General features: G+C 40.2%; 1 protein-coding gene across 2 annotated transcripts in view; it reads left to right on the top strand.

The window, feature by feature from the left end:
• The window catches only part of ATP9B (ATPase phospholipid transporting 9B (putative)), a 4,837,291-nt gene that overhangs the window by 4,349,216 nt on the left and 475,752 nt on the right, over positions 1–12,323 (top strand). For both annotated transcript variants that reach the window (XM_044066988.1, XM_044066990.1), the window contains exons 21-22: positions 4,764–4,853; positions 5,462–5,606. In XM_044066988.1, the coding sequence (XP_043922923.1) occupies positions 4,764–4,853; positions 5,462–5,606 (235 nt within the window). The remainder of the gene's footprint in view (positions 1–4,763; positions 4,854–5,461; positions 5,607–12,323) is intronic.

Here is a 12,323-nt window from a genome sequence, read left to right as displayed (position 1 = left end):
TGAAACCTTTAAGACATTGAAAGCAGTCTGTGAAAACACTTATTTTTCTGAATAGATAGCAATTCATCTAAACTATACTAATCGCAAGCTTAGACAAGACTAACACAGCAAAACTATAGAACTAAATACATGGGCCAACTCATGCTGGAAAATTCTTTCCAATCATAGTTCACAACCTTGATTGGCAGTAGAAGTATGCGATTTTTATTCAGAAACTGTTGGTTAGCATATTCCCACATGTTCTGTACTTTCTCATGACTTCATTCGAATAGTTACACAAGTAAAGCTGTATTCAGTGAGAAGACCTTTATCAAAACAAATCCATACTACAGAAACATTTATGTTTCTAACTGCTTCACAGAAGCACTCAATGTTCATTTGTTTCAAAACAAAGCATTATTATTATTTTAAGCTTGTTTAGCTTGAAGCATGAGCATGGTTCTGGTTTGAAATACAGAAATCCATTTTGTCAATTGTAATGTCTGAAGTAATTCTACTAGAGAAAATCCATCCTGACATTTATATTTTTTATATTTCAATATAGATATACCACTTTGGTTTCTTCTCCCAGACCCCAGCTGTTAAATATATGCCTCTGGCCATTTGTGCTTTTACTTTAGTCTCTTTCTAACATCAGATGGGTACAGAGAAGTTAAATATATTTTTAAAGTAGTAGAAAGGCAGGCACTATTCCCAGGTATGATTTATGTATATTTGTAAGCATTTGTTTTCTCAGTTTATTGGGGAACAGCTATTTTGTCAGCATTGAACATTAAGCTTTTGACAAAACTTATTCTTCCTTGAAAGAAAAAATAAGACTGAATCTCTTTCCTTACTTATGATTTTGTGTGCAGCCCATTATTTGAGATAAAGGTTGTAAAAATACTCTAAAATGCACCTCAAAGCATGTAGTCAAGCTATTTCTTAGATAAATGACAAATATAATTTGACTAGAATATGTTATTTAGTCATCTCTGTTCCAAAGAATGTACTTGGTGTGTTTAATGTCATCTTTATGAACTGCAACTTGTGAATTCTGTAAGTATTGACAGTATTATTTTTTCACCATGCTATATCCTTACAAATATTTGCACTATGTATGGACTGAATTTGCAAATTTTTCATTTGGTTTAATATGTTGTTCTGTTTGTAATAACTGTATTTAACTGTAACCATTATATGTCAGTGTGGAGCTTTTCTCCCTGGACCTCCACTGAAAATAGGACCATAGACAGTAGCTTTACCTTCGACCACCATGTGGTCACAGTGGTGAGGAAATCCTTTTATGTTGTGCAACTTATGTAAGGGTGTGTCATCTAGGTCCAAAGAAGTCATTATCCCACTGTTCTCCACCCATATCAGACCAATCAGAGAGTACAGTGCTCCCTTTGGTATGTACTTGACCAGGCATATGCAGCAACTAGAGCGACCTCAAAGGTTCCTTACAAAAAGAAAATAAGATGTAACAAACCTGCCTTATGCAGTGCGCCTTAAAGCCCTTTTCTGCTACTCAGTTTTCTATAGATTGTAAAGGGTGATCTGTGCCTGGCTTGCAAAGCATCTGCAAACCCCACACTTATGAATCTCCTAGATATTTGTAAGTCAAAGAGTAGCAGAAGTACAAGGTCTAGGGACTTGAATTTTGTCTGTGACTTAAACAGAACATGCTGGAGAGACAGATATGTGTCCCAGAGACTGCCCCTACAGGCTTCCCATCCTTGTGAAGCTGAGTTCATCTGTTACCCTTTGTAAGCACAACCAAGACAAGTGGATGGGGATTAGGAAATGTACACCGGGCATGGCACCCATTTCCATTATGAATAGGGATAGCTTGTAAATGCCTTGCCCTGACTGTCCTTTTTGTATACAGGACAATATTATTCTTTCAGGAAACCTTGGCTAGGCTTAGAAAGTCCCCCCTCTGGGTCATTAGCCTAGTAACAGATTATGAATCTATAAATTATCCCATCCGGATGTTAATGGTGAACAAATGTCAAATAAATAAATGTAGAACTCTGTATGTCTTTTGAGGATCCAACAGACTCCCAGACCTCCAGCATAATTCATTTTCTTCCTCCAAATGTGTGTCATAGTGATTTCTTGGCCAGTTAGGGTGTATTACAAGCATGGGTGTACCTAAAAAGTACAACAGCATGTTCGAAAGCAAGAAAGAAGTAGTCTGTTTGGATGGTGTGGAGGCAAGAAGAGGGGATAGCATGGGAGAGGCACTGCAGAGGTGTAAGAGGGAGAGATGGAGTCTTTGGTTTATGGCTTCATTTCACCTAAGGCTGGGCTTGTTGAGTACAGTAAAACATCTGAGGTTTATATAATCAGTTAAGTGGCTAAAACGACTGGGTGCATACTGAGGCAGTATGTGGATGAAAATGAATGACCCGGTCTGTTGTTTGATCACAGCTAGTGGTCATTGACCTGCTGTAATAGAGCCCAACCCCATTGCAGTTAACCCAACCCATTAAGTTGCTTCTCCCTTTGTTTTGAAGTCACCATCAAACACTGTATCTATAAGCATCAAGCAGGGCATCAGAATAAGATCATCATATTCAGTTTCAGGCTTTGGTAGAGCTCAAGAAGAAGCCAGTAGCACTAATACATTCTTAGTTTACTGTGTAGGTTTCTGCAGTAACTACACACTAGTCTAATGTTTCAGCTAGCCATCATCATAAAAACTGTTTTCCAGGTGACAGGATATTCACAATGGAGCCATCATTACTTTTTTGTTACGACTTTTGAATAGTGCTGCAAAGAGAAACTTTTATTTTGTGGACTCTTTGATGTTACTGTATCCTTTTATAATGTTGATTGCCCATCTGTGTGTAGTATTCATTTTTGTCCATTTTCTGTGCTGCAGAGGTATTTATCTGCCATCATAATTAATCAGAGAAAGATCTTGCCTGGTTTCTCTGAATATGCTAAGGATCTGCCACTCCCAGTGGTCTTATCTGTAGTATTCTCACTTGGCTTTCATACTAATCTTGTATATGCACTGTTTTTGCTTATCTTTTGATAAGCTTTATGTATTATCCAGCTTTCAAATAAAGCCTTTCTGCCTTACCCCAGACTGTCAGTCCCATGCATTTTTGAACACAGAGCCTGTTCGTTTGGAATAAATGTCTGACAACCATTTCTTTCTTTCTTCATTGCCTTGCATACTAAAAGCTACTGCCCCGGGTGTAGTCCAGTGCAAGTTTTGCTTGTTCATACCTCCAACCATACGGAATAACTCGTTTTTTACTGAGTTTTGAGATGCAAATAATGGGGTGCCACGATTCCCGAGTGGCACCCCTTGATTTCCGATTTTTTCCCAGCTATTTTTTTTTTATTTTGTTCTCTCTCGCTTTTTGAGCTGATGTCATCTCTTGCGCAGTGACGTCAGCTCCACAAGCCTGTCAGAATTGAGCTGAAGGGATCACGTATACTCATTTCCGTCTGGCTGCTACTGTTTGAATGAATGAATCTGCAGTGGGAAAGAAACAGCTTCTAGCCATCCAGCTTTCTAGTGAACAGAGTTATGGAGTTTGTTCTTGTTCTGCTATTTGTTCTGCAAGTGAAAAGCTGCTTCTAATCGGATAAGGTATTTGTTCTGCAGTAAGTTAGCTTTTAAGGTATTTGTTCATGAATGGAGTTTGATTTTAAGGTATTTGGCCTGAACGGACTCATTTCAGGATGCAGTATTTGTTCTGCATTGCTTTCAAGGTATGCCTGCTTCTTTCTAGTGAACAGACTCATTTCAGGATACTGTATTTGTTCTGCATTGCTTGCTGCTTCTGAACGGTATTTGTTCTGCAAGTGAAAAGCTGCTTCCCGCTTGCTTTTAAGGTATTTGTTCGTTAACGGAGTTTTGGCCTGAATGGACTCTGCTTTTCTGCAGTTCTCCAAAGAGTGTGTGTGTGTGTGTGTGTGTGTGTGTGTGTGTGTGTGTGTGTATATATATATATATATATATATATATATATGTATAGTGTGTGTGTGTAGGTAGACCTTTATGATGGAAATGTTCTGAATTTGGCAGTTTTGTCATTACTGGTTCATGCATTTTGTTTCATTGCCTACTGGAAAAATGTTCAAACAATAAATTTAAAATGCGCTCTTTTTAAGTCTAACAAGTGTGCTGTATTATACAAGGAATATAATTTAACATCAGGGAGGTGCATCAAAGAATGCATGTATGTTTCTTGTTTTGTGTGCAAGGGGCCTATGATTTGAAAACAGCCCAAAGGTAATCTTTATCCACCACTGGCCAGATGCATTTTCTTTGGTGTGGTGTGAGTTTCAGTGCTGTTTCAATGAATGTGAGTTTCAAGGGCAGAGAAGTTTTAATGTCTGGTCTATTTTCATTGTGAAACAGTATTGCTTTGTTTAGCAGATATCTATTAGTGTTTGTGCATTGTGCTATAAAATGTAAAAATAAAATCCAAATAGTCATTGTAGAAGTAAAGTAGTATGCATGAACACGTTAGTCTTTATGGTAAATGGGGCGAAAAAGCCTTGCAATGGGACATTGAAATGGTTGCAGGGGGACTCTGGTGCCATATTTTGGTATCCCACAATTCCATACATTAATTAGCATACAGATATGTACCTATTTTTCATGGGCCTTGTCCAGATTTTTGATGTTTCCAAGTTGAGAGATATGTGCCAGTTACATATGATTTATTTATATGTTTGAGACACCATTGTAAAGGTAAATTTTATTTATGAATCGATAGAGTGATTAATTGTTAGAACTTTGTTTTCTGACCCAGGTTACTAACCGAGGAGAAGCACATCTTGAACTTAATTCTTTCAGAAGGAAGCATGACTGTACACTGGTAATTTCTGGGGACTCCTTAGAGGTATGGCCAGATTTCTTAGAATGTCATGAATGTGTTGTACTAGAGAAATAATGAAGAATAGTGAATGGTCTTTTTAATGTATTTTATTTCAGCATAAATAAATCTGTGCTAAAGCATGTTTCTGAAAAATTATATTTTGCATGCAGTTGACTGAATGTTTGACGGTAACATTTCCTTTAGCTAAATTACTTTGCAGATGAGATTTTGGTGAAGAAGGCTAAGAAAATAAACTTTTTTCTGATTAGAATTCTCAGCTGTTTTTACTGAATTTGTATTATTTAATAATTACAGTGATTTCCTATTAAACATATTTATCTCTTACTCTGCATAAAACAGCATAGCACTGATATTGTTGTTATTGAAGCAAGTCTTGAAAACCTTGTTTACAAAGCTACTTTTAACAGATGAAAACAATGCCATTTTCTTGCTAACAATCAAACTGAACCACTGTGATAGGTCATCACTGACTTGGTTTTGTGAGAGTTCTGTGCTTTAATATAAGTTAATCCTTTATCAGATCATTGTAGTATCCCTTAATCATGGTTTTGCATACTTATTTTAACTTTATCAGTCTGAAGTGTTAATGTTGAACCTTTCATTTGCTGTAGGTTTGCCTTAAGTACTATGAGCATGAGTTTGTTGAACTTGCATGCCAGTGTCCAGCTGTGGTCTGTTGTCGGTGTTCTCCCACTCAGAAGGCTCAGATAGTAAAATTGTTGCAGCAGCACACTGGTAAACGCACATGTGCCATAGGTAAGTAGACTGACCACGAAAACAAACATTAAAACAATTAATTTGTATATTTTAGCTGGAAGAATGAAATGCATATCAAGTCAGTGGCCATTGGATGGCACCATTACAAAGTATTGTTTTCTGATAGAATTTGAACTGATACTCATTTGGGATACTTTGTATATAGTTATTACAAAGTTTGCAGTGAAGACACAGAGATCATTTCAGCTTTAAAAATGCTGTAGGCTCAGTGAGGGGTTAAGGTTATTCATAGGTAAGTACTAGGTTAGCTGCCGTTATGGAACATTTTAAGCCTTGCTAATTTCCCCTTTTTTGCTTGAATTAACCTATCCTGTTTGGTTTTAGATTGGCCTTACCTATTCCACGGCTGATAATTATATATTACCCCGGGAGAAAATAACTGGGATCATGCCATAGATTGTTCGAAGGGACCCAGCATGGAATAAAATATTTAGGAGCAGTTTCTGTCCATTAGTAGTGCAGGGGGCAGTCCTGGTGTAAATTTTCTGTTACCCATCCATAGATCCAAGTTGTGCTTGAATATGGATAGGGATGTTTTACATGGATGGGGAGTTTGTTCCACAGCAGTGGCATCCTCTTTAAGATATATCTGTCCCATTAAACCAGTCTGTTGATGTTTCAGTAAAGGTTTAGATCCCTGGACTGAGTATTTCTGATGCCACTTGGCTTGTGCAGTAAATCCATGACTATTGGGTTGGAGGATGCTCTGACAAAGATGACCTCTTACCAGTCTGTAGAATATCAAGTAAAGTGACAGGACTTTGAGTTGGTCCATGCAGGACATATTATTTAGACCATGTATCCTTTTAGTAAGGTTATCTGTGTGGGTGTTCCATTTGTTGCATATATCTGGACAGGTACGTGTCAAGGGGAGCATTATACTCAATGTCTGGCCTATGAGGGCTGAGAAAAGGGAGAACAGTGAAATCTCTGGAGCTAGAGACTATCTCTTTTATTTATAATCTGTGCAGTATAGATAGCAACTGAGTTAACTTTTAGGGGCGTATTGTCACTGTGGTATTTCCTCGTGGTGAAGAATTCCCAAAGGATACAATAATGCATTTTTTGGCATTTAGTTTCAGTCCATGATTCTGGTACCAGTTATTTGCTTTGGGGCAACCTTCCTGCAGGATGGCTAAGTAATTTGGGAATTCAGTGTCTGCTCCTAGCTTGCAGTCATCTGCAAACTTAGTCAGCCAGATCCCTTTGGTTTTGGCTTTTACTTCCAAGAAGTAGACATCAAACTGGAGAGACCCTAGCACCAAACCCTCGAGGACAGCAGTGGTGACTAGTCTCTTTTTGGAGGTAGATTCTCCTGTTTACTAATTGAAATCCTGTGTCATTAATTTAAATGGTAAGATAGGTGCAGTAGTTTAAACACACTTCCCTGGATGCAAAATATTCGAGTCCAAATACTTTGTTTGATCTGAGCTTCTGGAGAGCTTTCAGCTTCCAAGAGTCTTAAAGACAAAGATGGCTGAATGCGTGTATAATGTGAAATACCAAGAGGAAGTGGAGGTTGGAAATAGCTTAAAGCTCTAGGCAATAGTACTTACCTTCTTAAAAGGTTTTGTAATGAAATTTATTTTGTCCTTACTTTTGATTTCCAGAGTAGAAGTAGATAAACTATCCAAAATCTTGATTTCACAGTGAATGGGAAGTGGAAAGTTCAGAAGCCTTAAATATGTAAAACATCAGATTGTAACCAGAAATCATAGAAGAAAATATAAGAACAGTATGTACTATATGAAAGTCGTCTTCTTCTTTCGGCTTTTTTTCCCGGTTAGGGGTCGCCACAGCGGATCACCTGTCCGCTCATGATTGGCAGTGGAGTTTTACAGTGTCGAGTTGCCAGCCCGGCGCCCAACCTTCCACAGAAGGCACACACACATGCACTCACACCTAGGGCCAATTTAAAGTGTCCAATCCACCTACAGCATGTCTTTGGGATGTGGGAGGAAACCGAAGGACCCGGAGGAAACCCACGCGACCACAGGGAGGACATGCAGACTCCACACAGAAGGCACCCCAGCCAAGGATCGAACCAGGAAACCTCTTGCTGTGAGGCAACAATGCTAACCACTGCACCACTGTAGCCGCCCCTATGTACTATATGAAAGTACAAAGTCATATTTGTAGTCAACAAAAAGCAATCGGAAATATTGACAATTTTACATTAAGGAGAGCTATATTATCATTTAATAAAAAAAATAGTTTTCATACCTACATTGATTTCTTTTGTTGCCATGAATTTACCCCGTAATACTTGTGGTCAGAGTTGAGCTCTTATATGACACTGACATCATATCATGCCAACTATTTCAAATCATTTCTTGATAAAGGCATGTTCATATTTTCTTGCCACTTGTAGTGACCAGGTAATTCTTAATTCCAGGTGATTCTTCCCTTTTGAAGTTATTGTTACTTATTCAACCCTTTCCCCAGTTTTTGGACAAAACTGTTTTAAGTTTACTTTGCAGTACCTGTATCTGTTCAGTTTTAGATGTTGTTGCGTATTCTTTATGATTTTGCTGTTTATGTAAAACTTCATTGGACCTTTTGATCTTTTGTATTTTTTTTCTACAGAAGTTGCAGTGCAAAACTATGATTCTGGAAAGCAAAAAAAAATCCACACTCAAATGTTACATTTGTTTGGGTATGGAGCATGGTTATTTTGACTGGAACTTTGAGAAGGAATTTAAGGGCACTCCAGGAAGTTAAATTCGTGGAATAATGGGAACTTTGACAAAGAATTATAGGCCACTTAGGAGTTGGATGTTAAAATCCTGAAGAGCTTTTATTTCAGGAAAAGATAAGACTGCAGATAAAAATATGTGGGTTTAGATAAAGCTGAAGTGTAGACTAATAATGAGGAAGTGTTAGAAATTTCCACCAACTCCCCATCACCACTTCATGTTGAGAGCTCTGAGGCAAGAAAAGACGAGTACCTTAAAGACCTAAAATAAGTAAGTTAATTAAAAAAATGTTGAGGCAATCAAAGTGGGAGAAAGAAAAGTTAAAGGCCTCCTGAGCCTATAAATGTTAAACTTCTGGAAGCTATCACTGTAAAGGGGAGGTGATAGCTGAAGAAAGTGGTGGATGTTCATCAGTTTCTACTTTGAGATAAGCATTTCCATTAGAATCTAGGGAAGTAAAGCTCATCCAGTGAAGCTTTACAAGTGAAATATATTTGGTGGCTATAGAAATATGCATATTGATTAAAAAATGTCACAGGAATATGTTACTTGAGTGCCAGCTATGCAAAACCAGTAAATACCAAGCAAGCATTTTTTCTTGTAGCACAAAAAATGGAAGCAAAGGGCTATGTGGAAGAAAATGATGAATATTTTAATCAGTAGAATCATTTACAGTGTGCTACCTCACCAGCAATCTTGCCAACTAAGTGTACGTGACCTGGTTTTGTACCTACCAGTGCCTAGAGACCCAATAACAGCTGTAACACAGTGGCACAACAGGAAGCACACTCGCCTTTGGTACAGTAGGCAGTGGGTTCTATTTCCGTATGGAGTAGATGGATTGCTGACAGTGCAGTGCAGCATATGTGAGTGCTGCACTCCTGAATGTGTGGTCCTTTGGATGAGAAGTTAAATCAAGGCCCCATCTGATTGCATTGCTTGTAGCTCGTGTAAATTTAAAAGATCCCACAGCACCTATCAAAAAGAAAGGAGGCCTTTATTTGTATAGACAAATAAGTCTTATCTACAAAATATTTACAAATATTTACATATGTACACATTTATAAATATACAAAACTGTTTACACGTATTCATGATTTCCTTTACAGTCATGCCAAATTTTCATCCTTATTAGACACCCCACTCCTTTTCCATAACCGCCAATTGATTTTATTTAAAATCCATTTACCATTAAACATAATTTCAATTATTATTTCATTCCATATAACCTATATAGCATAAAATCACTTTTTACATACTCTTTTAAATTATTCTTTACTTCTGTTCTTATAATATCCATGTTTAATAATAGGTTTATTTTATCATCTACTTTTATATCTTAAAAAAAGTCTTCTTTACATAGTTTTCCCCATAACTTTTTTTACTCTTCTGCATTTCAAAAAAAAAATGAAGTTGTGTACTCACCGTAACATTCCACCTATGTTGTCTATCTTCATTCTTCCTCAACTCTTCGGTTCAGATCCAATCCTCGGATCCGAATCAGCTGCTTCTACTAGCTCGTGAATAACTAAAAGCTCTCAGGCTCCTCCTTTTCCCATAATGCCCAAGTCCCTAATATATCTCAGATCTTGTGTGATGCCACTTATATCTGTAGAGCATTGAAGAGGAATAATTTAGTAAGATGACAAGCAAAATCTGGAACTCACACAAAGGAACAAGGTTCCTTTAGCATTTTTGATCCTTCCAAAAAACAACAAGGAGAGAGGGGTTGGCGAGAGGGTAGCTGAGGAGGAATGAAAGTGGACAGCACAGATGGAATGTTGTGGTGAGTACTTAACTTCTTATGTTAAGTTGTCTATCTCGCCTTCATTCTTGCTGGATGGGTTCGGAGCCAATCTCGGCTCCGACTCGGCCACTCTAAAAGCTCGAGAGTTGGTTCCACCGGCTCGAGGCTCCCCTTATATCCCACAATGCTAGGCGTGAGTTACCCCAGATCTCGTTTGCCGCTACAGCGATCGAGGTGTGTTTTCTACCGGCTCCAGGTTAGTGAAAGTTAGACTAGTTTAAATTCTTTAGACTTAGGCTAGCTTAGTGTATTTTTCTTTCCCTTTAGTGTAGTGGACTTATTATCCCTTCTACCTTTTATCCAGCCCCCTTTTTTTCTAAAGAACTTATAGTTCTTTCCCTAAGGCCTTCGGGCCCTTCCTTCCCTATCCTTAGGGTGTGTATGTGTTTAATTAGGGAGTTTTATTTAACTTACCTTTAGTTTAAATAATTCCCTTTGAACCCTGTCAGTGTAATCTGTGTGTGTGTGTGTTTTCTGTGTGTGATTACACTTCGGTTCCTTGAATATGTCCAAGGATACAAAGGTCTCAGGCTTCAAGAAGTGTGACTCGTGCTGTCAGAAAATGTCTCTGACAGACGGTCACACTTCTTGTGTGTATTGCCTGGGACCTTTACACCTGCAGGACTCTTGTGCTGTATGCCATGGCTTCAGCCCTAGAGTCCTGCAGGAGAGAAAAAATAAACTAATTTTGAGGGGTTTAATTAAGCCTGAAGGTTCCCTTTCTGTGTCATCGGGGAAACCTTCTAAGGCTTCTAAGACCTCGGCTCCAGCTTCAGAGTCGAGGCCTAAGGCTTCGAAGCCTACTGCTTCATCGGCTCCGGCTGGAGCCGATGAGTCTTTGACTGCAGTATCCGTGGTTTCCTCGGCTCCGGCCAGAGCCAAGGCATTAGAGATTCCTGGGTCGGCTCCGATCAGACCATTGGAGCCGACATCTAGAAAGAGATCGAGGTCACCGTCCCTTGGCTCCGTTCATTCGGCTCCAGCGTCTCCCCTGCTGTCTGAACGGAGCCATAGATCTCACTCCTCCAGGTCATCGAGGCTCTTGGATCACGACCTCCAGAGGGTAGCGAGTAGACTTTTGAAGTCCGAGGCACTGGCCCAAATGCTCCAGAGTCCGACTCATCAGTCGATGCCTCAACTTGTTCCAATAAATATTCCTCCTCCGACTCCTTTGAGCTCGGAGCCGGGGCGTCTCGGAACCGAGACTGTGGTAGCGTCGGAGCTGATACATTTGTCTTCGGCTCCGTCGTCGGCTCCGATTTCTTCTTTTGAAGAATCTCGGCGCCGGGCTTCCCTCGTCGGCTCTGAGGGGGTGAGTGGCATCGGACCCTTGTCCGACCCCCCTCTCCCTCTCGGTGCTTCGGCGCTGGTGAGTTCGGCTCCGACATCGGCCTCGGAGCAGTCTCTGTCGGTGCCGAGGGAGGTTCTCAGCTTCTCGGAGCGGGGACCTCTGGCTCTGCCTGACGGGGGTGCATTCGAGGTCATGCGGAGTGTGTTGGAACCTTGTTCGACTCCACAGTCGGCTCCGTCCGCCCCTCCCACTTCGGTGCCTTTGGTTATGTCGACTCACTCCCTCATCCCAGACCGCAGAGAGCAAGCTCCTCAAGAATCCCCTGTGGGGATCTCATCCTCTTCTGAGGCCTCTCCTGAATTGGCAGGGGAGCCCCCTAGGAAGAGAAAGTGTAAGAGGAAGCACATAGACTCACCTGAGTCTGTCACCTCTGACACAGATTTAGAGGATTCCGAGGGTTCCCCACGTTCCCCTTCTGAAGATGTCTCTTTCGCAGACATTCTAGAGATCCTGAAACAGAGGGGAAATTGGCCAGCCCTTAACCCTTCGGAGGATGAATCTGTGTATCTTGAGGCATTTGGCTCTCGCCCTTCCACCTCCTGGGTGTCCCCCCCCTTTGATCCCCTCATGCAGGTGGTTGCAAAGAAGGCCTGGACGGCTCCTGATTCAGTGGACCCTACCCCCAGGAGACCCTCCAAATTTATAACAGCACCAACTGACAAGCAATTTCTCACAAAAGGTGTTTCTGTGGATGCTATGGTGGTAGCTGCTGCCACCAAGAAGGAACTAGCTGATCCTTCAGTGCCTGTTCATCCCCCTAACAAAGAATCTAGGTCTATGGACAGGTACGGGAAGCGGATGTTCTCGTCAGCGACCTTTGCAATGCATTCGCTGAACTACCT

Source organism: Protopterus annectens, chromosome 3.part1 (genome assembly GCF_019279795.1).
Source record: "Protopterus annectens isolate FY-2018-M chromosome 3.part1, PAN1.0, whole genome shotgun sequence".
Taxonomy (NCBI): Eukaryota; Metazoa; Chordata; order Ceratodontiformes; family Protopteridae; genus Protopterus; species Protopterus annectens.
Note: the sequence above shows the minus strand (reverse complement) of the source record. Positions and strands in the feature narration are given on the sequence as shown.